This window comes from Crocodylus siamensis, chromosome 6 (genome assembly GCF_052110815.1).
Source record: "Crocodylus siamensis isolate JL-2025a chromosome 6, ASM5211081v1, whole genome shotgun sequence".
Lineage (NCBI taxonomy): Eukaryota > Metazoa > Chordata > Crocodylia > Crocodylidae > Crocodylus > Crocodylus siamensis.
The window spans coordinates 29,044,046-29,072,010 of record NC_143400.1 but is presented as its reverse complement, the minus strand read 5'-3'; the positions used below and the strand labels follow the sequence as shown (position 1 = coordinate 29,072,010).

The 27,965-nt window shown below is 57.9% G+C and overlaps 1 protein-coding gene across 23 annotated transcripts in view; it reads right to left on the bottom strand.

Annotated features, from left to right (window-relative positions):
* CAMK2B (calcium/calmodulin dependent protein kinase II beta) overlaps window positions 1-27,965 on the bottom strand; it is a 65,570-nt gene that overhangs the window by 36,878 nt on the left and 727 nt on the right. For all 23 annotated transcript variants that reach the window (XM_090052718.1, XM_090052726.1, XM_090052723.1 and 20 more), the window contains exons 2-4: window positions 20,014-20,108; window positions 3,587-3,646; window positions 2,251-2,305 (exon numbers count right to left, since the gene is read on the bottom strand). In XM_090052718.1, the coding sequence (XP_089908844.1) occupies window positions 2,251-2,305; window positions 3,587-3,646; window positions 20,014-20,108 (210 nt within the window). The remainder of the gene's footprint in view (window positions 1-2,250; window positions 2,306-3,586; window positions 3,647-20,013; window positions 20,109-27,965) is intronic.

Below are 27,965 nucleotides of genomic sequence, written 5' to 3'. Positions count from 1 at the left end.
CTCAACTACTGAGATATGGGGCAGCTAGCACAATCTGAATTTCTGTGGGGCAGGAACTGACTGCTCCTGGATCCCCCAATGGGTGCTCCAGGGGCTGGTTGTGGGGCAGTTTCCTAGCCTGGCCTGAGACCCAGGGTGGAAACAGCTGTGAAGCAGCAGGGTGCCCCCAGCCCCCTGGATCCAGTGGCCCCCACTGTCTGGGCCCAGCCCCCCAGTGCAACAGGAGCAGGCGACACCAGGGCACCTACGTCTCTCAGGCCAGGGACGTGCCAAGATTTGTGTGGCTCAGGAGGCTTGGAGGGGAGGGGGACCTGGAACTGCACTGACTCAGAGGAGAGCTAAATATAGCCCGGTGCTTCGGCAGAGCTGTCAGGGAGCAGGAGGGATGAGATCACTCGCTGCTATATCGGGAAAAAGGCGCGAGGCAGCTGAGCCCAGCATGCTGCATCTCCCCAAGCCTGGGGAGAGTACGGCTTCTCTGCCTGCCCAGCCTGGACCCTCTAAGCTAATTCATGGAGGATACCCTGGAGCTGGGTTCAGAGGTTCGGTATTTCTGGTTTGGGGATGAACAGGGTTCAAGACCATTGCAAATAGGCAGTTTTGGAGGGCGACGGTGGCATTTCTTGGGTGGTACTTGGGGCCCAAAGGAAATATTTCCCTCCGAGTTGATCCATACCCTCTTGCTCACCCCAGAGCAGCGTGCTTGGCTGCTTTGTGGGTTCCAAACAAAAGCCAACCAAACCCCACTTTCTCCCTTGACCTCAGGCAGGTTTCCCATGGACAGGAAGTTTAACAGTTTCCTTTAAAAAGACAGCCCACCAAACCAACCTCCAAAGGAAATATTTCTCCCTGTGCCAACTTCCCTCCTCCAGACCAGCCAACAGCTTCGTACCTCCCAGCACCTGCCTTGGAAAATGGATCATACACCCCAACTACTGCACCCAGCTCAGACTCAGGCACCAAATGCCCAGCTGGGCACATGCCAATGGCGCCCAGGAGCTAAGGACTTAAAGGCTTGGCACTGACCTCCTGCTTTGGCGCTGTCACTGGACGAGTTCCCCCCACATTGGACCTCAGCCCCTGCCTCTTGGAGGCACAAGTGGCTGGGCAGGCAAGGCTGCACTGGAGAGGGCAGAGAAGGTCCTAGGACAGCTGCTGTCCTGCACAGAAAAATCTTTCCCCCAGCAAATACCACAGACAGCTGCCTTCCACCCCAGTTTCAACATATGGTCCATTTGGGGGAAGCCACAAATCCTTAGCACTCACACACATGGGAGCACACCCTGATTCTCAACCACTGCATGCCCTGATTCTGCCACTACGGCACTCTGCGATGCCTCCAGCACCTTACAAGGGTATTGTATGATGCTAGTCCTGACTCATGAGACAAGCCCAGAGATCTCAGATCCCCACAGTGTTAAAAACATCCTGCTCTGCTGGGGTTTTCCAGAGAACAAGAGAAAAAAATCATTCTGTTCCTTTTCCAGAGTCAAACTGAGGGAAAACCAAGAGCTGAAGGGTACCTCGAGTCTGCAGAGGCTGGGAGCCACTGACCTACGGCATGCTGGATCTGACACCTATGAGCCCTGGGGACCTTTGGGATGCAGCACTGCAATTTTTTGCTTGGGAATTCAGCAATTCCCATTCGTTTTGGCAAACTGCAACTGGAACAGGTCATGTCTCTCATGAGCCACAGGGCAGCTCAGAGCAGCCGCTCCCCACCTACTGCCCCTCTCCCAGTTTTCACATCTGCCCCCTAAGGAAAGAGTCTCCAGCTGTAGTCTCTCAGGATCTGTTGTGGAAAGTCCATAGCTCCCCCATGCACAATTGTCCAGGAACACAGACCTCCATACTACAGTCAATACATGCTAAGACACAGTGTTCATCAGAAGACACGGGGTACAGCGTGTTCCCAAACTGCAGGACCCTTGCTGGCCTAGTAACAGGCAGTGTGGGAGCACACCAGAGTTTCTGAGTTCCCCATGAGCAGGGACGGTACCTGCTGCTTGACTGATAGAAAGCCAAGGTAGGGCCCAGACCTACTGCTGCCATACAAAGAACCACCTCCCCAGTGAGTCCTGGAGGAAAAGCAACACCCCACGATGGAAGAGGGGATTCTGTGCTCCCTGCCTCTCGCAGCTCGCTGCCCCGCTGCAAGCCACCCTCACTCTGACTAATGCTGCCTGGCAGCCAGGAGTGACCCAGAGACATGAAGGTCATGTGCAGAGGTCTGGCATGCGCTGTACTCACAGGTCAAAGACGAGGTAGTGGAAGCCCTCTTCGGATATGCTGTCATGGAGACGCACTGTGAAAGGAACAGACGGGGCACGTCAGAACTGCCTCCAGGACCCTCTGGCTCGTCTCCTGGGGGGATGCTGCTGGGCCGCAGGCACCTTCGGGGGCTTCCTGAGCCTGTGCCAGATGCCAGATCAGAAGGCAGAGAAAGGCTGTGGCCACGTCCTGGGGGAGCTCCATGCCAGACACCGTGTGGCCTGTGGCAGCCCATCCATTTCCTGCTGCTGGGGCCTGCCAATACAGACCAGCTTCCATGCCTGCCTGTCTGATACCAGGACCAGCTTCTGTGGTGATGGCACCAAGCTAGGAGCACTAGGCTTCTGCCCTAACACCACCACGGGCTTCTCAAAAGCTGAGGTAGCCTGGGCAGTGCAGGGGGGCCACACCAGCCAGTGCAGGAGCTCCCTAGCACTGTCCGAGGAGGAGTGTGGTTCCCCTGGCCACACCAGAAGCACCTCTACCTGTGGGACACACATGGGGCTTTCTGGAGCAATGCCTGCCACATGGCCTCTTTGTTCAGTGCTGCCAAGTCATGGGGGCATCTGTGCCATCCTGACATGGGCTCCCGAGCTATGAGGACTTGAGAGCCAGTGTTCAGCAACAGGACATGCCTACTGCCAACTTCTGGGGATTTGCATGGAGCCAGTTGGCAGCACCCCATGCTCTAGGTGTGCCGTGGCCCCCCAGCCCTCCTGGATGTCCCCATCAGGGCTTGGGAGGGGCTCGAGGGAGCTTGCCTGCTCTGTCTCCCTGCCCCCTGTCCATCCATCAGGGCAGGGTCCTGCCTGCCTGGCTGCCTACTCCGTGGCCCTTTACATAAACCAGCTGCAGCCCACACTCCTGGCTGTATTCAAACACCACCTTGGAGGGAGTCCTGACGACACTGTTTCTATAGTAACTAATGAGCGGGGGGGTTAGGGTACAGAGAGGGGCTAAAAAAAGGACAAAAACCCAAGGAAAAATAAATAGCATCAACAGTCTGGGAGCTGCCACCAGGAAAGGTGTGACAGCTCCCTGGCCAGCTGATGGATGTGCTGATGCCATGGGCCATGCCATGCCCAGCTGCACGCAGGTCCTTTGTGGTCTCTGTGCCCCAGCCACGGGGGTGACATGTTCTGCAAGCTGGGGTTGGACCCAGAGAGGACCACGGCAGGCAGCATCCTCCTCCACAGAGGCACAGGCAGCATCCTCCTCCACCAGACCCACTGTAGCTCCCCTACCTCCCTCCTTCCCAACCCCCAAATCTCTCCAACCATCACAGCCCCTCTCCATGACAGCAGGAGCCCCTCACCGATGTTGGAATGCTTCAGGAGACGGCAAATCCGGGCCTCACGCTCCAGCTTCTGATGATCTGGGGAGAGAAGGAGCAAGCCCAGTTAGTTAGGTCACCTTGATTGCCTTGACCATGGATCCAGCCTGGTGACTGAAAGGGTGAGGAGGCAGCAGGACACCTGGACTTGAGCCCCATGGTCCAGCCTAGCCACAGTGCGTCAGGCAAGGAGGAGAGGACATAAGACATCACCTTAGCCCATGGAGATACTTCCTTTTGTGCCCCGACATGGCCTGGATGGGACCCCGAGAAGTCACTGCATCCAACCCCTGGCCCCAGGCAGCACAGGCTGCAGCCACAATTGCCACCAGAGATCCCCCAGCTCCCTGAGCTGTTGTCAGGGCTGAGCTCTCCTCGCAGGGGGTAAGTTTCCTTAACGTCTGCTCTGATTTGCCCTGGCTCCAATTGGAAGCCACCATCTACCCTCCCTCCCTGCCATCTCCAGGCTAAACACACCCAGCTCTTTCAGTATCACCTCATGGGCCGAGTTGCTATCTGTTGCTCCCCCATTTGCTTTCATCCTCCATATAGGGCTTCTCCTTCATTGATTTTGGGCCAAGTCTTCCACTGGTGGGAGAGCTGTGCAATCTCACTCCAGCAGCCTCCACCATGCCAGGAACCCCCTCCCCCCCGACCAGTATGATGAACCCATGTGCCCTTTAACAACGAGACCAGGACCTGACAAAGGACTGACCCCCAGGAAAGCCGCTGGATACTGCCTTCCAGTTACAGGTGTCCCCCCCACAAGCTTCCCGGAGACAGGCAGGCAGGGTCAGACACCTTTCTACAGCCCAGAGACATCATGTTGCCTTTCCTCCATCCCCTAGGAGGCAAGGGCATTGGGTTCATGATCTTCCGTTCTCCACAAATCTATGTTGTTCATGCAGTGTATTATCTCCTACGTGAGGGCTTCCGGACACTCAGGCTGGCTGTCTCTTCCCTCTTTTGTTCCCCGTCCATAGATTAATGTCACACCAGCCCTCTCCCATCTCCTGGAGCCTCACCTGCCTTCCCCTGTTCTCCACCATTGCCATTAGCAGCTCTGAAATTGTTCCTTTGAATCCACTGGAGGGGGTGGTGGGGGAGCAGGCCCAGCTCATTGCCAGGCAGCTACCTTCTCTAGGTAGCCTCTAACCAGTTTTTTCCTGACAGTAGCTGGGTTTTTTTCCCTGCCCCCCCTGCCCCAGCTGCTAATTGCATTAGTCAGCTGATCAGCTAATCTTTTTAGCACAGGCTGAAGCAAAACAGGCATGAGATGCTCCAACCCTCTGGTCTCAGCCCATGAACTGCCTCATCTCTCACAGGACTGCCATTGCCAACGATGTTTGCTGTCCAGCTGCATCTTGTCCCTGGGACCTACGAACAAGACCCCAGAGTGAGACAGATCCTCCATCAGGGAGAGGCCTGGGGGTCTCTGCTGTCTCAGCTCAGGGTTATGAGCGGGATGCTATGGCCCCTGGGCAAGGGTCTCTGGCTTGTTGGATCCTAGAGGGCAGAAATAACCACCACGATCCTACCAGCCATCCAAACCAGGGCTCTGAGATACCCCGTGGGCAGAGCCCCCCACTGTTCCCCTGCGGCATGCTTGCTGCTCTCCTGGCTGCATGACCCCTCGGCCCCCGGCCCCAGAACCATGCCAGGCCATATCACATCACCAGGCTCAGCTCCTTTCCCAGGGGTGGCTGGAGCACAGGCAGCAAAGGGCACCCTGCACTCGGACAGGGGCCTGGGAGGGTGCTGCTACTCAAGATACATCATCCGCCCAGTCCAGCCCATTGGGTGCTTTGCTTCCCTATGGGCAGGGGGTTCCTCTCCTTTCCATCCCAACTCCACCTTGTGCCTCTCCCACATGGTCCCGGGCCCTGTAAGAGCCTGCCTGTCATCGCGTCCATGACCCAGATTCCCCAACATGTCTTGGGGCCCTGCTCCCCAAGAGGCATCATGGGTGACCTGGTTTGGAAGTGAGTGTGAGAACAAGCAGGGACATTCAGACCTCAATCTCCTCCCTTGCTCTGTCAGGGAAAGGGAATTGTGAACAAAACTGAAAGTGTCATGATGTCTCTTTATAAATCCCTGGGGCATCCACACCTTGAATGCTGTGCTCATCTCTGGTTGCCGCAACTCTGAAAGGAGACAGGGGAACTAGAGAAGGTACAGAGAAAGGCAACAAGGATGATGAGTGGTGTGGAGGGGCTTCCCCATGAGAAAAGACTAACAAGGTCAGGCCTGTTCAGACTGGGCAAGACTGGGTCTGCCCCAGTAAATGGCAGCTCTGGTGTTCTGTTCACTGCTGACAAGCTCCTGGCAACAGGCATCCCCTCCAGCTTTGCCAAGGGTGGTGCAGGAAAATCTGGCTGGAGGGGACTCCATCAAGGCCAAGTCCCTGTTCCCAGCGTGCTCAGCCTTGTCTGACCCTCCTGGGGCAGCTCTCTGCCTGCTGCCACCTCCTTGTTCTCACAGCCAGTGGCAGTAACACCCCCCCAAACCTTCCTGAGAGCGGTTCCAGGCTCTGCTCCACCAGCCGCCCCCAGCAGTGGCTGGAAGTGTGACTCAGAGTAGCTCCACTGGCAGCCAGGCACTGCCGTCCCTGGGCCCTGGGGTGATGGGGGAACCCAGGAATAGGAGGAGATGTCCCACTCCTTCTCAGCACGGGCACCCGGGGGCCTGGCCTGGCAGCCTGCTCACCCCAGGCACTGACTGAGACAGGGTTTGGCTCTCTCAGGGAAGAGGTGCAAGGGGCTCAGAGCTCCCAGCCCAGGGGATAGGAACAGGGCCTTTATGGCAGCCAGGCTGCTGACACACTTGGGCGCTGAGGAGAGGCAGCTCCTGCCTTCCACCAGCTGCAGCGAGAGAGGGCACAAGGGAGACATCCCAGCCCTAGAGATCCAGGCGCCTCTGCAGCTGTGGATGGAGCCTGTGCTAAGGCTGTGGGGTATGCAGGAAACCCCCAGGCTCCAGAGGCAGCAGCACGTCCCCCTGAGGCCTACACCAGCTGGGGGGTGCTGACCAGAGCAGGCTGGCAGTCCCTGTGAGAGCTGAGCCAAGCCTTGCTGGATCTCCCGGGCTCAGCTCAGCAGAGAGGACCTGCATCACGGCATAGTGGTGGGAGCCTACCAAGGAACTCCCTGGCCGGCAGGGTGGGCAGTGGTGCCAATCACTCGAGGCTGTGGAGCCAGGTGGTTGGCTGCAGCTGCCAGGCTCTTTGCAGAGCTGAGGGCTTCACCGCCTGCTGCCCTGAGGCTCTCAGTGAGACTGTCCTCCTCCCAGCACTCAAGATCCCACAGGACAAAGCCCCCCTCAGTAAGACCTGTCAGCTGCTCCCTGCCCACCCCAGACAGATGCCTGCCTGGTCCCTGTCACAGGGGGATCCTACGTCCTCCCCAGGCAGCTCATCCCACTGCCACGGGGCTGGATGACACTGGCTTGGCCTGTGAGCCTGGCCTGGGGTGTTCACTGCTGGCAAGGGAGTGCTGGGGGTAGACTTGACCTCGGACCCACCAGGCAGGGCAGAGCAGGGGCTGCTTCCTCCATCCTATTGCTCCTGAATATGCTATGTCCTTACCCTCATACCCACAGCCCCAGACATGACTGTGCCCACAGTGCAGGGGGCGGCGGGTCCCTGCACTGTGCTGTCTGCCCCTGCACAGGACAGGAAGGGAACGGTGCCACCCCCATGGTGCCTGGATGCTGGAAGAGTGGGGCAGGCTGGGCTGGGCTGGGGTGGCAGGCATTCGCAGAGCCACACAGGGAGATCAAAGACTGCCAGTCCCCCAGCATGGCTGCCCCCAGGCCTGGCGTCCCACGCACACTTGCCAATCACATCCCACCCCAGTGCCTCTGCCAGGGCCGCTACCTTGGCAGCCCCAGCCTCCCGCCTCCGTGAGCAGCTGCACCATATCCCATCCCCCCACACCAGAGGCGGGTGAACCAGGCTTTCTCTACCCGCCTCTGTGCCCCACAGCTGGCACCGGTGGCCCAGACTTCCCTGCTCCCCTTGGGCACTGGCACAGCTAGGAAACTGTGGCAAGTAAAGGGAAGCTGGCTGCCGGTCTTGGTGCCATGGCTGTCCCTGTCTCTGCCCCCCTGGAGGGACCGGAGGAAGCGGGTGCCTGAGGAGCCGCATCCCCATGGCAGAAGGAGAGGCAGAGCAGGGTGCTTGGAGCCAGTGGGCTCCCTACACCAGCACGGCGAGCCTGCCCCAGGGCTTCTCTAAATGGCTCTTGCACTGGTGGGAACAGGACAGCCCCAGAGCAGGCACCGCCTCATGTCTAAGGGCAGGCTCCTTGCCTTCCCAGCTCTGGGCATGGGCACAACACCCTCCCACAGAGGCTGGGATTGCTGCTGCCCTGCCCTGCCTGGGCTGTGTGTATGGGCCGGGTGCCAGGAGATGGCCATGCCCAGTGCTCCAGGCTGAGGGGAAACCCTCACTGGGAGCATGTATGCAACTATGCTAATAGTGAGCACAGCATCTTTAAAAAGGATGATTCGCCTGGCCTGCCCAGTCACAGCAGAGCAAAGGCATTGGTGCCACCCAGCCCTTTGCTCTCTCCCCATCCCCAGCCTTGTCCTTTCAGCTCCAGCAGCCTCTGACTCTCTCCATGCAGCCCCCACCCCAGCAATAGAGCCCCCACCCGCAATACAGAGGCACCAACAGATCCAGCCTGACTCCAGCTCCATCACACTGCAGCAACTCCCCCCCACCCCCCAGCCCTGGGCACTGTGCCAGCCTGACACCCCCACAGTCACAGCTCTAACAAGCCTGCCTCAGCGCCATGGAAACAGCCCTGATGAGTGGCGCTAGCCCAGCCCAGCCCTTTGGGCTCCTTGCCTGCGTGGATGCTTTGCCAATCCGACCAAATGCCCCTCTGCCTCTCTGTGCCAAGCCTCTGGCTCTGAGACCTAGCTATGGAGCATGGCTCCATGGCACCAACCCAACCAACACCCTGCCCCACTGCGCTTGCCAACTCTGCATGCTGCCACCATTGGGCTGACAAGAGCAAGCCCGAGCCCTGTTTTTTTTCTGAACGCCTCCTAGCAGTGGGCCAATGCTAGAAAGAGGGACATCACGCAGGCAGGAAGATGCTGAGTCCTAGGCAGTGCCCTGCTGATCATGGGGGTGGAAGATGTGGCCTCTGGACCCTCCATGGGGCAGGGCTTGGCCTCCAGACTTTCCCAGCTGCCGTTCAGAGAGCCCATGACTGCTGACACACACGGGGTCCAGTGACCTTTGGGGGATGGATGCAGGGAGTATTCAAGGGGTGCAAAGTGGGACATGCTCCCCAGGCTGCAGCAAGGGAAGGGTAGTGTGGCGGGGCATCTCCTCCAGGCTCTATTGTACCCAGTAAGGCCTTCTCCCTGGAGCTGGTGCCTGGGCAGGTTTGACTTTGGGGCAGGGGGAACCCTCTCCCCATGCCCCATTCCCTTCCTCTCCAGGATCCACAACTTGTGACTGCCAGGATCCCTCTGCTGAGCCCAGCCTGGCAGGCAAGGCTAGCTCAGTTGCAGTAGTAGCCAGACAACAGGCCCAGCATGCCTGAAGGACCTGGTATGTGCTCAACCCCGGCTGCTGCCTCTTCGCCATCTTGGCCGGATGGACACTGTGCTGCCCCCAGCCTCAGCCAGCCTCAGGCAACAGCAGGACTGGTGCTGCCATTGCAGGATTTCATAGGACGTTACACAGAGGAGAGAGTATCAACATCCACCCATGGTAGGGATGGGGAAACTCAGGCACAGAGCAGCCCTGCCATCCCACCCTGCCACCTTTGAGCCCTCTGCAACCCTAACTGGGTACCTGAGGGTCAGCATGAGCTAGGCACAAGGCACAATCCCATGCCTGAGAAGCCAGAGCAGAGCACGCAGCAAGCCCAGAGCTGCATGCTCAGTGTTCACCAGCCACAAGGCGCCTTGTCCAGGTGGGTGCATGAGAGTCTGAGAACAAGCCTTAGGTCTCTCCCACAAAACAGCTCTGGTCGAGGGGTTCACTTGTCAATGTGCGAAGTAATCAACAAGGCTAACCACACTTTCTCGCGCATTAGCAGATGCATGACAAACAGGTCCAGGGAGGTGATGCTTCCCCTCTATGTGGCAGTGGTCAGGCCGCAGTTGGAGTACTGAATCCAGTTTTGGGTGCCGCACTGCAGGAGGTATGTGGAGACTCTTGAAAGGGTTCAGAGAAGGCCGCTCGTATGGTCAGAGGCCTGCAGGCAAGACCACTGGCAACGTGTAGGGGGTGTATGCAGGTGCATGTGCACCCCCTATGAAAAGTCACTGCCAACACTGCTGCATGCTCAGTGTTAACCAGCCAGAGCTGCATGCTGCATGCGCCTGCGGGTGGTTGTTGACCCCTGGTCAGCGCTTGCCACCCCCCCACTGCTGACAGTGCCAATGCCATCTGCGGGAGCTCCCAGCTTACCACTGTCATGCACCCCCAGCTGCTGGGGGCACGCGTCATTCATGGGCAAGGCCCTACAAGGAGAGACTGAGGGGCCTAGATCTCTTCAGCCTTCACAAGAGAAGGCTGAGCAGCTATCTTGCGGCTGTCTATACATTCATCAGGGGAGGGCAGCAGGGAATCAGAGATGCTCTATTTACTAGGGCACCCTCTGGAGTAACTAGGAACAATGGCCACAAATTGTCAGAGAGCAGATTTAGGTTGAACATTAGAAAAAATTCCTTCACAGTAAGGGTTGCCAAATTCTAGAATGGGCTCCAAGGGAGGCAGTGCTCTCCCCTACCTTGGGGGTGTTCAAGAGGAGACTGGACAAGCACCTACCTGGGGTCGTCTGACCCCAGCACTCTTTCCTGCCCAGGGCAGGGGGTCAAACTCAGCGACCTACTGAGGTCCCTTCCAACCCTAACATCCATGAATCTATGAATCTATGCCCGTGGTGTTCAATCTGGGCGGCCTGCACACCTGGGGAAGATCTTGCACCGTCTCCTTACCCAGTGTGGGAGTACCTGTGCCTCACCTTACCCAGTGTGGGAGTACCTGTGCCTCACATTGCTACAGTGTGTAGACCTGGCAAGGCTGAGGAAAGCTGAGTCAAATGGCCTGAGCTCTGACTGACGGGTGTTGCCCCCCACTTAGCAAGTCTTTTCCCACCCCACCCCTTCCTGGGGGAGGCACCTCCTGGGCTTCTCCGTAAAAAAAACAAAAAAACAAACTGGGAAAACTTAACCCTGAGATTGGATCCCATGAGAAACTTCTTCCCTTTTAGAGCAGGGAGGCAGTGGAATAGATGCCTGGGGGAGTTGGGGACTCTCCATTCCTGGAGATGTTTAAGGAGAGGCTGGACAGTCACTGGTTGGGGATGATCTAGGCATAGTGATGCCTGTGCTCTGCTACGGGGATTTCCCAGGCTTCTGGGCTTTGCTAGTAGTCTCCTTCCCCACTTTCTGCTACATGTCTTGTGGGGGGGTTTAAGCCTCTCTCAGAGGCACTGGGTGTTGGCTGCAGCCCAGGCTGGGGGTGGTGACTGGGCTGTGCCAGTGTTGCTGCTGGGACCAAAGTCAGAGGATCCTGGCTAGAGGGTCTTGCCTCTCTGCTAAGGGTCAGACCAATGATGAATTGGGGTCAGGAAGTATTTTTTCCCCCTGGTCAGACTGGGATGGACTGGGGGGGGTGGGTTGTCTTCCTCTGTAGTAAGGGCACGGCCTCTGCCTGGGATCTCTCAAGCATCCCTTTATACCCTTTATAGCAGCAGGATGCTGGCCATTGCAGTCCCCTGCTTTCCTTGTGGCAGGGTGTGATGCTGAATGCTGTGTCAGGGCTGACAGTGGTTTTACTAAGATGTAGGACAATGGGTTTGTCTGAGCTGGCTGGGACAAGGCTGATCCTGCCTCAGGAAGGGGGCTGAATTAGATGTAACCTCTGGAGGTCCCTGCCAGCCACACATCTTGGGTTTCTGATTCTCTTCATGATGTGGCACTGGCTAGATCCCCCCGTGGGGCACGGGCAAGGCCGAAACCCCCAGATCTGCTGCATGAGCCAGCAGCAGGGGTCATGTCCACAGTGGGTCAGCACTATGTGGCCACGAGAGGCATGCTTTGCTGGCAAGTTTCCCAGACAGAGGCTCAGAGCAGTTTGGAAACAGGGTGTTGGAACAGCATGTTAAGAGGCAACCTCATCCCCAGGTATAGCTGGCTAGATCCCCCAGCCTTCCGGGTGGCCATGCTGAGCATTGGACCTAGGACTCCTGGGTTCTGCCCCAGCTACAGGGACACAGAAGCCAGGATGGGCCCAGAGGGAAGTCACCCTGCTGCTCTCTACAGCCCAGGAGCTCCTTGGATAGTTCAATACTGCAACGCCAAGCAGCCTGGGTTGAGGTGGGAATAGTTGGTAGAAGCCTGAGCATGCAAAGCTGAAGCTCTGGGCCAGGGGTGGGCAATTATTTTGGGCAGAGGGCCGCTTACTGAGTTTTGGCAAACCATTGAGGGATGCATGACAGGCAGCCCAGGGCAGATAAATATTAATTTTCTACATTTTTTAGGGGCCCCACGGGCCAGATAGAATGGCCTGGCAGGCCGCGTTTGGCCCACGGGCTGCATTTTGTCCATTCCTGCTCTGGGCAGAGCATGGTTTCTCCATGGTTGGGGCTGGTTCAGGAGATGCAGCCAGCACACAGCAAGTGGCTTCCAGTCATACTTGCTCAATAGGAGTCCCAGGAAGTTGCTGTCAAATAGAGACATCCAGACTCAGCCCTGCTCCATCCACCTGAGCTCCTCACCCAGGCTGAACCCCTGCCCCAGGCTGGGGTCTCCCCTGCCCTGAAGGGCTGGGACATGGCTTGAACCAGAGTGGGGAGGCTGTGAAGGCGGCGGGGGGGCTAGAGGCTGTATAGATCTGCACAGTCTGGCTCGGCTGTCTGAGCTGCTCTGCTCCAGCTGCCAAGCTGAGACAGTGGGGCCAGGCTCTGGGCACCCATGTCACTGGGGACAGAGATGTCTAGAAGATAAGGGGCACTTCCCCAGTGCTGCCCGGTGCGGGGCGGGGGGGGCAGGCAGCCATGGCCCAGCCATGTAGAGCCTGGCTGGGGAGGGGAGTGGTGTGACTGAGCATGCTCCATTCTACCTGCAATGCAGTGGCTGCAAGTGTCCTCTACTAACCCAGCTGTATGCTAATCCTGTCATGCCACCCAGGACACTGATTAGCACAGCAGCAGCAGAGCTGGGGGGGGGGGGGGGACCACGGCCTGGAAGATGGTGTGGGGAGGACAGGGTGGGGGTGGGGGGCAGGAAAGCTGCTATTTTTAACTGGAACCAAATGCAAATGATAAGCAGAGTCCTCTGCAGCAGGCAGGCAGCCGGGGCCTATGTTGGAAGCTGAGAGCTGGGAGCTGGGATTTGGGAGTTGGGGCTTGAAAGCTGGGCCAGGGCAGGCTGCTGGCTGAGAGCTGGGGCCCCTGGAAGGAAGGAAAGGAAGGAGGCAGCAGGGAGAAGTGTGACAAACAAAGGCAGAGGCCCCAGGCGCTGTTACAGGCATGGTGCCAGGTCTCACATGTGCTGAGAGAGAGCTCGGGGCCACATGCCCCCGCGGTGGGGGGAGAAATCAGCAGGGATCCCTGGACCTAGAGATACACAGCTCCATGTGCACAAGAGGACATGGCCCCGTAGCCTACATGTGTGCTGAGCCAGCTGTTCCAGGCAGCCAGAATTATGCCAGCTCTCCCGGGCATGCCCCGCGCCATCAATCTGAGCAGCCCTTGTACCATTTCTGCCTAGCTCCTGGGGCAGGCACTGCAGCACAGAGTTGGACAACGTGGTATGGGAACAAAGGTCTTCACTGTTCCCTCCCGGGACTATTCTTCCCCTCCAAATTGCCCTCATGACTCCAAGGGGTAAGGTCCAGTGATAGGACATCCATGGTGCGATCACCACTGAAGCCAGGCTCTCAACCCACTTGGGGTCAAACCCTATGTCACCTGGTCACCTGATGGAGTAGGGCAGGGGTTGTCAACCAAAGTATGCGTATCCCTGGGGCATGTAAGGTAGGTGGCTGAGGGGAGGTCCCTGGGGGCCTGGTTAGTAGGGGACCCTCCCTTGTGTGTCACAAGGAAGAGAAAACCCTGATGGACAGCACAGGCATGGGCTATAAAGGCTGGATTATGGCTCTGGTCAGTGACTAGGGGAGCTCCAAAGAGCCCCGTGAAGGGCTGTGACAGTTTGGAGGGGCCAGCCACATTCCTGCCACATCTCTGAGTATTGTTTCTCAACCTGTGGTACACTTACCCCTGGGGGTACGCGATATACAGGCAGAGGGTACGCGGGTACCCCAACACTCTCTCTCTCGCCCTCTTTTTCTCTCTCTCTCTTTCCCTCTTTTCCTCTCAAAACTATGGCAAAAAATTTGGTGCACTGCATATTGTGCGGCACTTTAAATTCCCCAGGAATAATTTGGCGTGCCCTCCTAGCTTTAGCCTACATCACCTCTAGCCCAGGTACATGCTTGTGCACCCCTGGTGTAAAAGGTGGCAACCCTATCCACACCAGATGAGACATCTGTCATATCACAGCCTTATATACACAGCCCTCCTTCCAACATATGGCACACATTAGTCTGTAAATATACAATCCCCTGGAAAATTGAGTGTTGGGGTAATTATTACAAATTTCAGAAGTTAGGGGGTACTTGCTACTTAAAAGGTCAAGAAACACTGTCAGAGAACACTGTATCTGAACGTAGAGTCAGGAGGCTCAGGGCTTAAGCCCCATCAGGGACAGACACTAGGAGGCCGAGCTGAGGCCATTGTACCAGCCAGAGCCAACTGAACCTCCCTGAGGATGGTGCGGAGGGTTATTTGGGCCATGCAGAACAAATACCCAGGCTCTTTCCCAGCACTGCCCCAGCCTACCAACACTGGAGGAGGGGGGAGAGAGCAGTTGTGTGAGGGGGTCATGCTGTCCTGGGTCTACCCCATGCCAAGGGCAGACAGTGACTCCCTTCCCTGCATGGGGCAAAGGCAGCAGGTCCAGTTTGAGCCCCGTGGCACCCACCTCCCCCTTCCCAGCTGATCCACCATCCTGATCAAATCCTTCTTCCCTGCTCAAGCTGCAGGCATTGCAGCCTGGCTGTTCGCTCCACCACATGATGCCAAGCCAAGCTGCATGAAGAGCTGCTGCCTGGCCACATCCTGGAGACAGATTGCACCTACATTCATCACGGGCCTTAGTGCATGGCCAAATATAAATGGGCCCTGGCAAAGGAGGCATGGGCCAGCAAACTGCACTAATCATTTCTATCTTGATTTTCCACATAAGCTGCGTGTGGCACAGTTGGCTCCATCCCAGCCCGACCACAGTGCATTTGCTGTGGTGCCACAGCATTGGGTGTCCATACTCCCAGAGAAACTGAGGCGGGCAGAGAAGGGGAGAGTGTCGGCTTGTCCTGGGTGCCTGGCTGCTCTAAGCCCTTTCAAGGCTCTGGGGACTGTTCTTCTTGCCTCTGAGAAGTCAGTGCTTAACAACCCCGGCAGTCTTTCCTGCCCATGGCATGGGGTCGGACTTGAAGATTTGCTCAGGTCCCTTCTGACCCGACCAACTATGAAACTATGAAACAGTCTCTAGCACTTTCCTTAAGCCACTGGCCCAACATCCCAAACTGCTCTGTGACACTGGCTGGGCATAGAAACAAACACTCAGCCCTCACTACCTCCTGTGGATGCGTGAGGGGTCTCTAGACTTTCCCACATGACCACAAATGCCTGATATCAGGGGAAGGGGCCCAGCAGTGCAGGCTGCAGGGGTAGGGACCAAACATTCCCCTCCTATTCTGGGCTCTATGCCGCATGCCTGGGGCATGCACTAGGTGCCTCTCTTCCTCAGCTTCGACCCAGGGCTCCAGGCCCAGAGCTAGGGTCATCTTGAATGAGGCCACTGGGCTCTACCATGCTTCCTACCTCAGATGCAGTCCAGCCTCTCCCAGCCAGGCCAGGAAGAGGTATAGATGTCACTCCTCTGACTTCTACCAGCCAACTGCTATTGGGCATGCTAACATCCACAGCAAGGGGAGGATTCAAACTCAGGAAACCACAGATCACCTTGGTGTGACGCAATGAAGTCCAGGAGAGCCACAGCTGGGTTTCCAGGCTCCTAGACTGCTAAGCTCAGTCAGGCCAGCACTGTACAGTTTAGGAGGGTCCAGGGGGTTGCCACAGCTCTGTGCATGCTGTCTCCAAGACATTCTGCCAGTAGGCTGCTCTCAGGAGCCCTGGGGACACGATCAGCTGGCCCCACTGCAGACCCCACTCATGGCATGCTGGCTTTCACCCATCCCACCAAAATGCATCAATTTTCCAGCTCTCTGCGTGGTGTAAGAATAATCAGCTGTTCAAGGGAAAGCTCTATGGGCAAGGCTGAACAGCAGGAGGGCCTTAGTTGCCAGCAAAAGCAAGGCAAAGATGAGATCGGTGGTTTTTAACCTTTTTTAGACTCCAGGCCCCACTCAAAAATGTCAGCTCTGAGCTTTCATTCATTTCTCAGCTACAGAAAAACATGAGAGCCATTCTCCCCTGGTGAGGAATTCAGAAAGGCCCTGACAGGCCAGAATGGTTTTCAATTTGAAATCTACGGAGCTATTTTGTAAAGTGCATTCACACACCTGACCTTGTGCCAGCCTCTGAAAGGCTCTCTAGGCACCCTGGCTGAGAAGCACTAGAGAGTATGTCAATACTCTCTACACTGCACAGAGCTGCAGCCAGGGGCAGCCTGTGAGAGCTGTGAGGTGTTGCTTGGGTTCGAGGCCTTCTGCCCTGTGCTCGTTGAGTGGGTAGCCACCACACAGAGGGCACGAGATAACACAACGGCAAAGCGTTTCTCCTGGCTCATGGCCCAAATTCGCCCCCACTTTGTGACACCAGACCTGTCTTATCTAACTGCTTTTTTAACTATAGCTTCTCCCCACATGGAGCGGGATCCCAGACGTTGGTGGCGGTCAGATCCAAGCAAATTAACTTGGCGAGGCATGCCTCAATGCCTTAGTTAGAGTTGCAGGCCAGAACTGAAAGAAACATGGGCCATGATGGGTCCACACTCGCATCTCATCATGGACATGGTGTTTCTGGGGCCCGTCAGTTTTTAGGACAATCAGACTAGGGAAGCTGTTCTCTCATCAGGTTGCAGAGGGGAAAAGTAATTTGGCAAGGATACTGAGACCTCATCCCATTCCCCAAGCTAGAAATACCCGCAAGGCTGGAGAGTGGGAACTAGGAGGCGAGGAAAGGCCAGATTCAAGTGCAAGTCCATAGGCTGTGTGCCTGAGCCCATCACCCCCTCAGGGGAACATTGCCAGGAATAGCATGCAGCTCACTAGTGTCATAGCCCAGATCTTGCCTTGCAAGGGAATGTCTCCTCTGACACTGCAGACTTCCACTGTACTTGGCCTGGGCCCCAAGCAAGGCAGAGAGCCTACCAAGCCCTGCTGCACGAGATCCCATGGCATGGAGACTACCCCAGACACTTGGATTTGCTGCCATCCTGGTAACACGCACAGGACCTCTGGTGTCACCCACCAGCCTCGCACTCCTGGCCTCTGCAATGGGCAGTGTGCATGCTCCAGAGCTTGGCGAGATGGGCACGTGCCCAGTGACATATAAGCGGTGAGCCAACTACCAGTGACTACTACTCCAGCCAAATTGTAGAGGAATGTTGTGGGGATGGCCAGTGGCACCTTCCTGACTCCAAAGACTATCCCCTGGTAAACCTCATGCCCCTGATCCAAAGGGAAGAAGCCCCCCTCCCCCCCCAACTTCTATCTAGGCCAGCTGGCATTGTCCTGCCCGACCGAGATCCTCAGCTTCATGCATGAACCTCATGGCTGTGGTTCTCCTCTAGGTGAGGCCTTGGTGTCTCCACCCCACAGAGAGCATGAAGGCCAGAGTCACTGACAGAGAGACTGGCTCCTGAGGGATTGCTGTTGGTAACAGGGTGAAGCCCAGTAGAGGAAAGTTGGGGCTGGAGAGCTAAGAGACATCTGAGGTGGTGGACACATTTGCCCATTAGGAGATTTAGACAATTTATGAGTGGTGGGTCCCCAGAAAGCCCCAGGAGACAGGTGAGACTAGGACCGATCCCCTTCCCCTACAATGTCCCCGCACTGACCTCTTGCTCATGCAACCCAGAACAACCCCGGGCACTGGCCTACATCCCTGGGTGCTGCCTGCCTCCCCCACCTGCAGTGATCCCTGCTCACAAGGTCACTGACATACCAGACAGTGGGTGCCTTATCAACTTGACCAGACTGCCTCAGGCTCTGATCCTCCATCAGCCCTGCAGGTGCTGATCTGGTTTAAACATTTCTGCCATGGCACCTCTTAAGTGTCTTTATCCTTCCAATCTCGTCAACCTCTTACACCTAAAACCCTGCTAATCCGTATTGCAAAGCTGGCTGTCCCCTCCAGGCTGAACTGAAGCCAGGGCTGCTGGCTAGCAGGGTCCAACCAGAGATTAGCCAAGCCTGATCACACATGTCCCACCTCTGGCAGCCTCTTTCTCCTTCCTCCATGCCACAAGCAAAACACACACAACTTCCCTTTCCCCTCTGCTCGGCCTTGTCACCCACCCCCAGACATTGCTCAAAACCCATGGGGTCAGAGCAGTGCCAACCATCCCTCTCCATGGGCCAGGACTTCACAGTGCTAGGAGCTGCACAGACCACAACCTTCCCTTACTGAAACTAGCCCTTCCAGCATGAGATCACGAGCTCTAGAGGAGCACCAGCAGGCCCGCAGCAGCAGATGGAGTTAAGGTGCTGCATACAGCCTTAGCTTTTGGCTTCCTTGCATGAGCCACAGTATCCCAACCCAGTGCTACAAAATAGCTCTGAGGGGTTGATTGACAGTGGAGAGACCTCACATGATTTTTATCAGGCCCAGGAATAAATCCAGGTTATCCCAGGGCTGTATTTTATTCTAACAACAGATTTCCCCTTGAGGGTTTCCACTAGCTGGGCCAAGCCCTCCTGAGCTCTTTTTTATATTTCATATCAGTGGCTTCTTCCAAAAATTTAGCTGAGTGGGTGAGAAGAAGCACCCTTGATGCTTAACATAGGACCTACACAAACACACTGGCCTGGCAGCTGGCTCTGACTGGGCTGATACACATGGACATGAAGATGAGGGAAGGTGGGATTATCTCCCTGACCTGAAAAGCCGTGGGTATTTGCTGGCATGGAAGGGCAGCCCCAGGGCCAGAGCACTGGACATCGCTGGCCCATGCCTGAGTTCCCCCTATCTGTAACATAGGTAAGCAGCCCTGCTTTGGCTCTGAGGGGAGGGTAAGCCCCCCATAACTCTGTTTCTACCCCTGTTTTAACGCCAGGCAGTTTCTTCCCCAGGTAACATTGCCTCTCTTGGGGCAGCTGGGGAAGTGGTGCCTCTAGGACAGTGGCTTTCCATGTCTCCTCCACTGCAGCCAGAGGCATTCATCACCCTGATGAGTGAGGATCTTTGGCTGCCATGACATGACGTCGTGTGCGTCAGGTGGTGATGTTGCCATTGGTCGCCTTGGAGACAAGCATGAGATCACCCATGACGTTGCAAGCATGGAGCAGTAGATCCAGCATGCCTGAGGTGGGGTATGGACCCCCTCATCCTGCGCCCATCACCGTGGTGTCTAGGCTCCTTGCTGTGTCTTCACTTCCCCAAGGAACGGGAGAGCTGTCCTACATCATTCAGCAGCTGGCAGCCAGAGGCACAAACCTGGTGAACACAGTGACTGTCTCTTGTGCCCCTGCAGTTCTCTCATGGATGCCCCCATAGCAAAGACGATTCCCCATTTACTATGAAGCCACCATCAGCCAGTGCTAACTCTGCCAGACACCTGTTGCAACTGTCACGTTAAATCCCTACTTTCCCTGGGGAGAAGGCTGAGCTACAGGCACTCACATCCATACCACCCTGCATCACCCAGCCGGGGTGTGAGATGCCACCAGAAACCCTTGACCGGTTCTCTCAGTCTGTTCCCAGGGCTCGGCCGTCGTGGCATCAGTGAGCCCAGGTTCGTGAAAGCTTATGCTGTCAGTATCTATTCTTGACTACTCTGCAAAGGGAACTGAATACTTGACCACAAAGCAATCAGCACCAATGTGGAGCCCTGTGCTGCGGGGCGCCAAGCAAAGCTGTGCAGCAGGGTCTGTGCCCCAGCTGGGATTGATCATATGGGCATTTGCAGAGCCAGCTGCCAGCTCCCTCCACACCAGCCGCAGCAGACAGGGCCCTCTCTGCAGCCCCTGATGCTCTGAACGAGTTGCATGAGGACACCGGTTCCTCTTGGCAAAGGTAAGGGGAGCTAGAACCACTGGGTACACCACAACAACCTTGATGCCCTCTCCCCTCCATCATGAGGGCCATGCCCACCTCTTCCCCCACCAGCAGCCAGGCTGGGCACACACCTACCTCTCGCAGACAGCTTCTTGGTGTTGATAATCTTGGCTGCGTACTCATGGCCACTGCAGAGTTTGACACAGCGCCGCACCACCGAGAAGGCCCCCCTAGAGAGAGGAGAGGAGAGCGAGACAGGACACTCACTGTCCAGACTCCAGCAAACCTGCACCAGCCCAGATGAGGTGGGGGGGGGGTAGGGACCTGCCAGGCATGGACTTGGGGACAAAGAGATCCTTGATGGCTCCCTCTCCTGGCCGCCTCTGAAACCACATCTTCTTGAGAGCCCCCTGCCAGGTCCATGCCAGGCCCCAGGGAGGATGGATTTGCTTACCGAGGCCATAAGGGACCCCTGAGGTGGCTTTGGCCGCACCCAGGCCTCTGCTGTCTCCTAACGCCATGGAGCAGGAGAGGCAGGAAGAGCTTTGACCCCTGGCCCTGTCAGGCACCCTTCAGCTCCCTAACAACAAGGCTGAGAGTTTGCAGAGTCTCCCTGGGGTGAGGGGGCATGCATGAGACTTGCAATGGTGGCTTGAGGCTGAGCTTGAGGTGGCTGCCCTCAGGCCTTGACGGGGTTGAGAGCACATGGCGGGGGCTGTGGTTTCCAGACGTGAGGGCACTGTGCAGCCAAGGGCACTGTGCAAGCATGTAACACTTCTGGCCCTTTTCACCACAGAGCATCAGGGCAGGGACAGGACAGACCAGGACCTGCCAGAGCCCAGGCCCTACTGCCAGCCCCACAAGGCCCATCTCCATCTCTCCAGCCTCCAGAATCACCTCAGGGAACATGAGGGGCTCTCTGTCCCCACCTCACTCTTGTCCTTGGGGCTTTGCTGCTTGGCAAACCCAGGGGTTTCATTCCCCCGCCTTGAGAATTTTCCCCTCCCAGTGATACCTCCCTGCTCATTAAAGCAGCATCTAATTTCCTCCCCCATGCCCTTGCAAGGGGACAGGACCCAGAGGAAGGCTGTCAGGGGCTGGGGGGGCAAGGGTGTTCTCCAAGGACAAGATGGGGGGTGAATGGCTCTGGGGGGCTTAATTGCTCCTGACCCTCGTTATCCACCAGCAGCCAGGGGACAGCTCAGGGTGCAGGAGATTCTGGAAGAGCCTTCCTCACACTGGGAAACCCACCCCATCACCACGTGCCAGCCAGATGCACCTGGCAACCAATCATCCCTGGAGCCACACCATGTTCCCTTCCACCCCATAGTTTCATAGTTGGTCGGGTCAGAAGGGACCTGAGCAGATCATCGAGTCCGACCTCCTGCTATGGCAGGAAAGAGTATTGGGGTCAAATGACCCCAGCAAGGTGATTGTCAAGCCTTGTCTTAAACACCCCCAGGGTAGGAGCCAGCACCACTTCTCTTGGAAGCTGGTTCCAGACGCTAGCCGCCCTCACAGTGAAGTCGCGCCTCCTGATATCTAGCCTGAATCTCCCCTCTGCCAGCTTGTGACCTCTATTCCTGGTCACTCCTGGCAGTGCTCGGGGGAACAGGGACTCCCCCAATGCCTGCTGGTCCCCTCTGACGAGTTTGTAACAGGCCACAAGATCCCCCCTCAGCCTTCTCTTGTGGAGGCTGAACAGGTTCAGGTCCCTCAGCCTCTCCTCATAGGGCCTGCCCTGCTGTCCCCGATCATGCGAGTGGCCTCCTCTGGACCCTCTCCATGCTATCCACATCCCTCCTGCAGTGCGGCGCCCAGAACTGGACGCAGTACTCCAACTGCGGCCTGACCAGTGCTGTATAGAGGGGGAGGATCACCTCCCTGGACCGGCTCGAGATGCATCTGTGGATGCATGACAAGGTACGGTTGGCCTTCCTGATTGCGCCCCCACACTGCCGGCCCATGTTCATCTTGGCATCAGTGATGCCTCCAAGATCCTTTTCTGCCTCTGCACTGACGAGAAGGGAGTTCCCCAGCCTGTAGGTATGGTGCCGTTGTTCCTCCCCAGGTGCAGCACCTTGCACTCGTCTGTGTTGAATCCCATCCTGTTCTCATCTGTCCACCCCTGTAACCTGTCTAGGTATGATTGTAGCCTATTCCTCCCTTCTAGCATGCCCACATCCCCCCACATCTTAGTGTCATCAGCAAATGTGAACAAGGTGCTTTTTGCCCCCTCGTCCAAGTCACTGATGAAGATGTTGAACAGTGCAGGCCCGAGGACCCAGTCCTGGGGGACCCCGCTGCCCACATCCCTCCAGGTCGAAAATGACCCGTCCACCACCGCTCTCTGGGTGCGGCCCTCCAGCCAGTTGGTGACCCATCTGACTGTGTGGGTGTCTACACCACAGCCCCCCCAGTTTCTTAATGAGAAGGGGGTGAGAGACAGTGTCGAAGGCCTTCCGAAAGTCCAGGAAAACTATGTCCACTGCTACCCCTGCATCTAATGATCTGGTGATCTGATCGTAAAAGGCCACCAGGTTGGTCTGACAGGACCTGCCACTAATGAACCTGTGTTGGTTGCCCCCGAGCATAATCTCCCCTGCTGGCCCCTCGTGGACATGTGCTGGGATAACTCTCAAAAAGCTTACCCAGGATCGAGGTAAGACTGACTGGCCTATAGTTCCCGGGTCCTCCTTCTTCCCCATTTTGAAGACGGGAACCACGCTGGCCCTCTTCCAGTCCTCTGACACCACACCAGAGCACCACGAGTGCTCGTACAGCCGTGCCAGGGGGCCCGCAATGACCGCAGCTAATTCCCTCAGCACTTGGGGGTGGAGATCATCCGGACCGGCTGATTTGAATACATCCCGTCCCGCCAGACGTTCCCTGACCAGATCCTCCCTGACCTGGGTGCACCTCCCCTGGGGCCTGGGGGGGGACCGGTCGGGGGGTGACCCGGTCCCTGCTCAGGAAAACAGAGGCAAAGAAGTCATTAAATAGGTTAGCTTTGTCGTCTGGTGTGACGACCAGATTTCCTAGTGTGTCCTGCAGGGGCCCCACGTTACCCGGTACCTTCTTTTTGCCCCCTATGCATTTAAAAAAGGACTTCTTGTTGTCTTTGATCTGGGAAGCTCTTCCCAGTCCCATCTCCACCTTGGCCTTCCTGCCCCCCTGCATCCCCGAGCAACCGCAGTGTAGTCCTCCCTGGGGATGGCCCCTCCCTGCCCCTGGGTGCGTGCCTCCCTTTTAGCTAGGAGACATTCCTGGATGCTTTTGGTGAGCTATGGGGGCCTTTGTGCCCTCCTGCCCGCTTTGATCCGTGTTGGGATTACCTCCCTTTGGGCTTGGAGGATCGTCTCCTTAAGGAACAACCACTCTCCTTGGACACCCGGCTCCTCTCCCCTCCGGGGCCTCAGTGGCTCCCCAACATGTCTCCTTAGCTCATTGAAGTCCGCCCTCCTGAAGCCCAGGGCTGCTGCCTTGCTGCCGGCCTCTGCCGCCTTGCGCTGGATGGTGAATCCCAGCAGGCGATGACCGCTGTCGCCCAGGTGGTCGCGCCCCCGCAGCCCCTGCACCAGGTCGTCGCCCGTGGCCAGCATGGGTCCAACAGGGCGGCCCCCCGGTGGGGCTGTGCACCTCCTGGGTTCGATGGGGGTCCTGCGTTTGGGCTAGGAGCCTGCGTGAGCGGTCAGACCTCGCGACTGCTCCTCCCAGCAGGTGTCTGGAAAGTTCCATGGGCAGCCCCTCTCCCCTCCCCCACAACACGTGCACACACAGGCGCGGGGTCCATCAATTAATTCCCCATCCTGTGGCTGCCTTTACTGCTGTCCTTCAACCCCAACAGTACGGCTTCCCTGGGGTCCCACCACAATTTCCACTGTTACCAGCTCTGCATGGCCTGACTCAGAGAGCAAGGGCTTTCCTGAGCCTGGCCCCTGCCTGCAGTATCTGTGTCTGGGGGTCCTGGCATCCAGGAGCTTGGTGTTACCCGGCTTGGGCAGTTTTCTAGCACCCGGGAGCCTCTGGGGGGTTGGGAACAGCACGGAGGGCTGCTCTGTGGGGTTGGGAGTCAGCTTGCTCGCTCTCGAAGCGCCAAGTGCCCCAGGAAGTCAAGGGGGCAGGGGGAGCCCAAGCCAGAGGGGAAGGGGTACCTGGAGACCCGGCCATGTGGGGACATGACTACCAGGGGGGTTCAGGGACACCCGAATGGCTGTCACCACCTCCCTGGAGCAAAGCAGCTTTCTGCTCCCTCTGGCTTTAGGGAAAGCAGCCTGGCAAACTGCAGATGCTCGAAGGCAGCCATCACGGGAAGCTGGGCCTTGCACTATCTGGCAGGGTGGGGGCTGCCGAAATGGGGTCAGGGCAGCTGCAGTCTGGACCTGCTCCTGAGAGACTCACAGCGCTGTCCCATGGCCAGCGGAGACAGCAGCATGCTGGGCTCTTGCGGGCCCGTGATCCCAGCTGGCAGGGACAGCAAAGGGCTTGAAACTGGGCTGGAGGCTTCCAGAGCACCGTGATTTCCATACCCACATCTCAGCCTCTCCTGGAGGCGTCTGGTGGGCACCCTGGTGGGCACAGGGAACTCCATGCACCTTCAAAGTTTGGGAGCAGCAAGGGGCTCCTTCAAAGAGACACTGGTTTGGCAGAGGCTTTCTCCTGGGCTTCCCCTGCACTCCAGGCAAGGCTCAGTGAGAGGGCCTGGGCTGGGGTGCAGCCAGCGTGGGTGGGGGAAAGGAAATCCCACACCTCCACTATGCACAATGAGCCTCTACCCCATGTTGGTGTGGGCTGTGTGTCTTTGATAGCAACACCCGGGCTGGAAGACCCATGATGACAGGAATAGCCTTTCCTGGCTTCCATGGCCTTTGCAAAGCCAAGGATGACAGGATCAGAGGTGCCAGGCCCCTCCCAAACTGGCAAGCCCTGGAGCTGTTCCCTCCTGTCCCCCAGGCCTTGCCAGCTCCTGAGCCCTGTCTACACTACACTGTTCCAGTGGGTTGTGCACCAGCCCCGAAGTCCTGTCTACACTACAGCACCCACCAGCTGCCCTCCAATGGACACCTAAGATTCACCGTGTTACTGCTGCTTCCACCCCAAAAAAATGCACCACCAGAACAGCACGGGTCCCATGTGATGAGCACTGAGGGAAGGGGAAAGGACATAGGCCCTGGGAAGCGAGAAATGGGGCATGGCTCTGCGTCTACTAGGGACATGGCCCTTGGAGCAAGGCCCCATCACCTGGTGTCTCTACTAGGCAAAGTGAGGCAGGTCCCTCTCCCCCAGTGTCCAGCTGGGGCCAGAAAGGCAAGGGGACTTGATCATGGCCACATGGAGAATCTGTGGTGGGGGGGGGGTCTCCCAAAAAGCCAGCTAATGCCATAACCGTCTACCCTCCTGGTGTCCTTCTCCCTTGTGCCAAACAGAAGGAAATATAGCCTCCAGGCTGCTAACACCCATCCCCATCCTGAGGATAGCCGTCATCCTACACTAGGGGTAGGCAACGTTTTTTGGCTGGAGTGCCAAAAAACCCACAATGTCTACCTTGGAAGGTGCTGGAGTGCCGACATGCCGGAGCCCGGAGCAGCTGTTTGCAGCCAGCCCACAGAGCCTAGTCTGCTTGGAGCCTCCCAGCCGCCTGCTGGGAGCAGCCTGGGCTCTGTGGCTGGCAGCACCTGCTTAGAGCCCGGGCTGGCGGTAGTGTGCTGAGCAAAATGGCCTTGCGTGCCATGCTCGGCACATGTGCTAGGGGTTGCTGACCCCTGTCCTACACACAGGCACTGTCATCACTGCAGAGCTAGAAAGAAGGGCAGGATGATCCAGCCCAAAAGACACCTTGGCTTATCCTGGCAGAAGAAGGTGAGGGGTCTGGACTCGCTGAAAGATGGAGCCTGGCCCTAGTAGCGTGCTTCACTTCTCTCAAGGGTGCAAACCTGTGCTTCATCCTTCCTTTGACAGTCTCTTTTCACCCTCCTGCACCTAGTGCACCTGCCTCTACTGTCCTGGTGGCACGGAGCAGCCCCGGGTCTGTACAGCACCACGTACCAGAGATATAGTGACCCTGAGGGCAAGGAGGAGGGGAGCCACGACTGTGCCAGCCTGCTGGGAGGAGACAAGGCTCCCCTCTCCCCGCAGCCACACTTTTCCCCTCCAGCACCAGGCTCCTAGCCTCGACACCATCCAGCCCACGTCCGCCCACCCAGGCATGGGGCCAATGCAGCCCGCAGGGGGAAGCCCCAGCCACGCCCCAGAGCTGCCAAGTCCTGCTCAGTGCTCTGGAGACTTTCAAAGCCCCCCCACGCTGCAAGGAGGTCTACGGCAGGAGTCCCCAAACTGCAGCTGCCAGGTTTTGCTCCCTGCCTCCACCTCTCTTGAGTCCTGTGTGGCCACAAGCTCCAAAGCAGGGGGGTCTCCCAGATATCAGCATACAGGACCCTGCCACGATGTCTGGGTCCCCCAGCCTGCTTGGCACCACACTGGAGACTCCTGGGCTGTGGAATGCCTTTGCTGTGCATCAGAGACCCTGTACTGTGGGCGATCCATGGGTAGGGGGGACTTGCTGGGGACCCTGTGGTGAGTCTCCCCCCTAGCCAGGGCACCCTGGGTTTACTGTAGGGGGTCCAAACCCCTCCCGGAGAGCAGATCGCAGCAATCCGCCCCCGCCCGCCTGGCCTCTCTCTGCTGCCGAGGCATGCTGCAGTGTTTGCCACCGCAGCAGTCTGTTACCATGGAAACACCGGGTACCCCGCACTGGATGCAGGGTGGGGGGATGCCTGGAAAGGGAAAGGGAAGACGAGGCTCTGGGTGGCCTGGGATGGAGGCCTTGGAGGCTGGTGCAGCTCCAGGCCCCCTGGGAAGGCTGAGACCCGGTGGCAAGGGGGTCTCTGGGGCCTCTGCGCCAATCTGTGGCCCTGTGGCTCACTACACTGGCCCAGCAGGATCCTGTGGCAGCCAGCTCCTCCTGACATGCCCTGGAAACTGTCCCCAACAGGACAGCTCCTAACCCTCCGCAGAGCCCTGGAGCAGCTGATCCACTGCCTGGGGCCGGGCCCTAAATCTCTTGGATCTCCCCCTCTGTCCACAATGGGACCACCGACCCCCACCCCCACCCCCAGCCAAGCCCCAGCTCTGTTGCCACCAGACCTGCCAGCCTTGAGAATGTGCCATCATCCTGAGGCTTGCACCCAGTGGCCACCAGTGTCAGGCCCTGCCGGCTGTGGGGGAACCGTCCGGCCTGATCCTGGCTTGTGGACAGGCAAATCCGGAGGGAGGATTAAGGGAGAAGCCATCTGCTCTGGAGCTGGCAGGGCTCAGACTCGCGTGGAGGGGTGGCACCTCATGGCAGGGCGGCAGGAGCCGACGAGAGGCCCCCATAGATGCCCCCAGCCCTGGGGACATGAGAAGGGAGCGCGGCTGTCAGGGCGCCGGCAGCTGGAGCCTCCACAAACATGGACACCCACTGCAGGGAGGCACTGGGAGTCCCCCAGCCCCAAGGCCTTGCCTCCAGGCTCTGTATCTCCTTGGCACGAGCAAACATGACGCGCCTGGGGGCAGGGAGTTTCTCCAGGTGTCTCTAAGAGGAGGGAACCCTGGCAGGTGTCCCTGGGTCTTGGGGGGCGGGGGAGCCTGTGTCCAGCAGCCTCTGTGACCCTCCCTGTGCTCCCCACAGCCGGGAGGGCCTAGCCGATGCAACAGCCTGGGGCCCTGCTTTGTGCCTTAGCTTCCCCCCTCCTGGCTGCATCCAGGCATTCAACCCGCTTCAGGGCTGCTTGGACCCTGCAGCTTGACCATCGGCCCCAACAGCACGCTCAGGTCCTAGCCATGACCTCAGTCAGTCCTGCCTCAGCACCCCCGGGCCCTCCCGCCGAGCCACATACCCCCACCAGAGGCAGGCTTCCCTCCCCGCCAAGCATGACAGCAGCTGGTGGGTGGGGGCGCCCCAACCCCCGCACCCCCCATCTCCACAGGCAGGCAGGCCCTGGCGTGTCACAGCACCCCACCCCGGGATGTCTGAGGGGAACCCACCAGGCCCTGATGGGCAAGAGGGACCCGGGTCCCAAGCAGGGGCAGCACTGGACAGCAACACC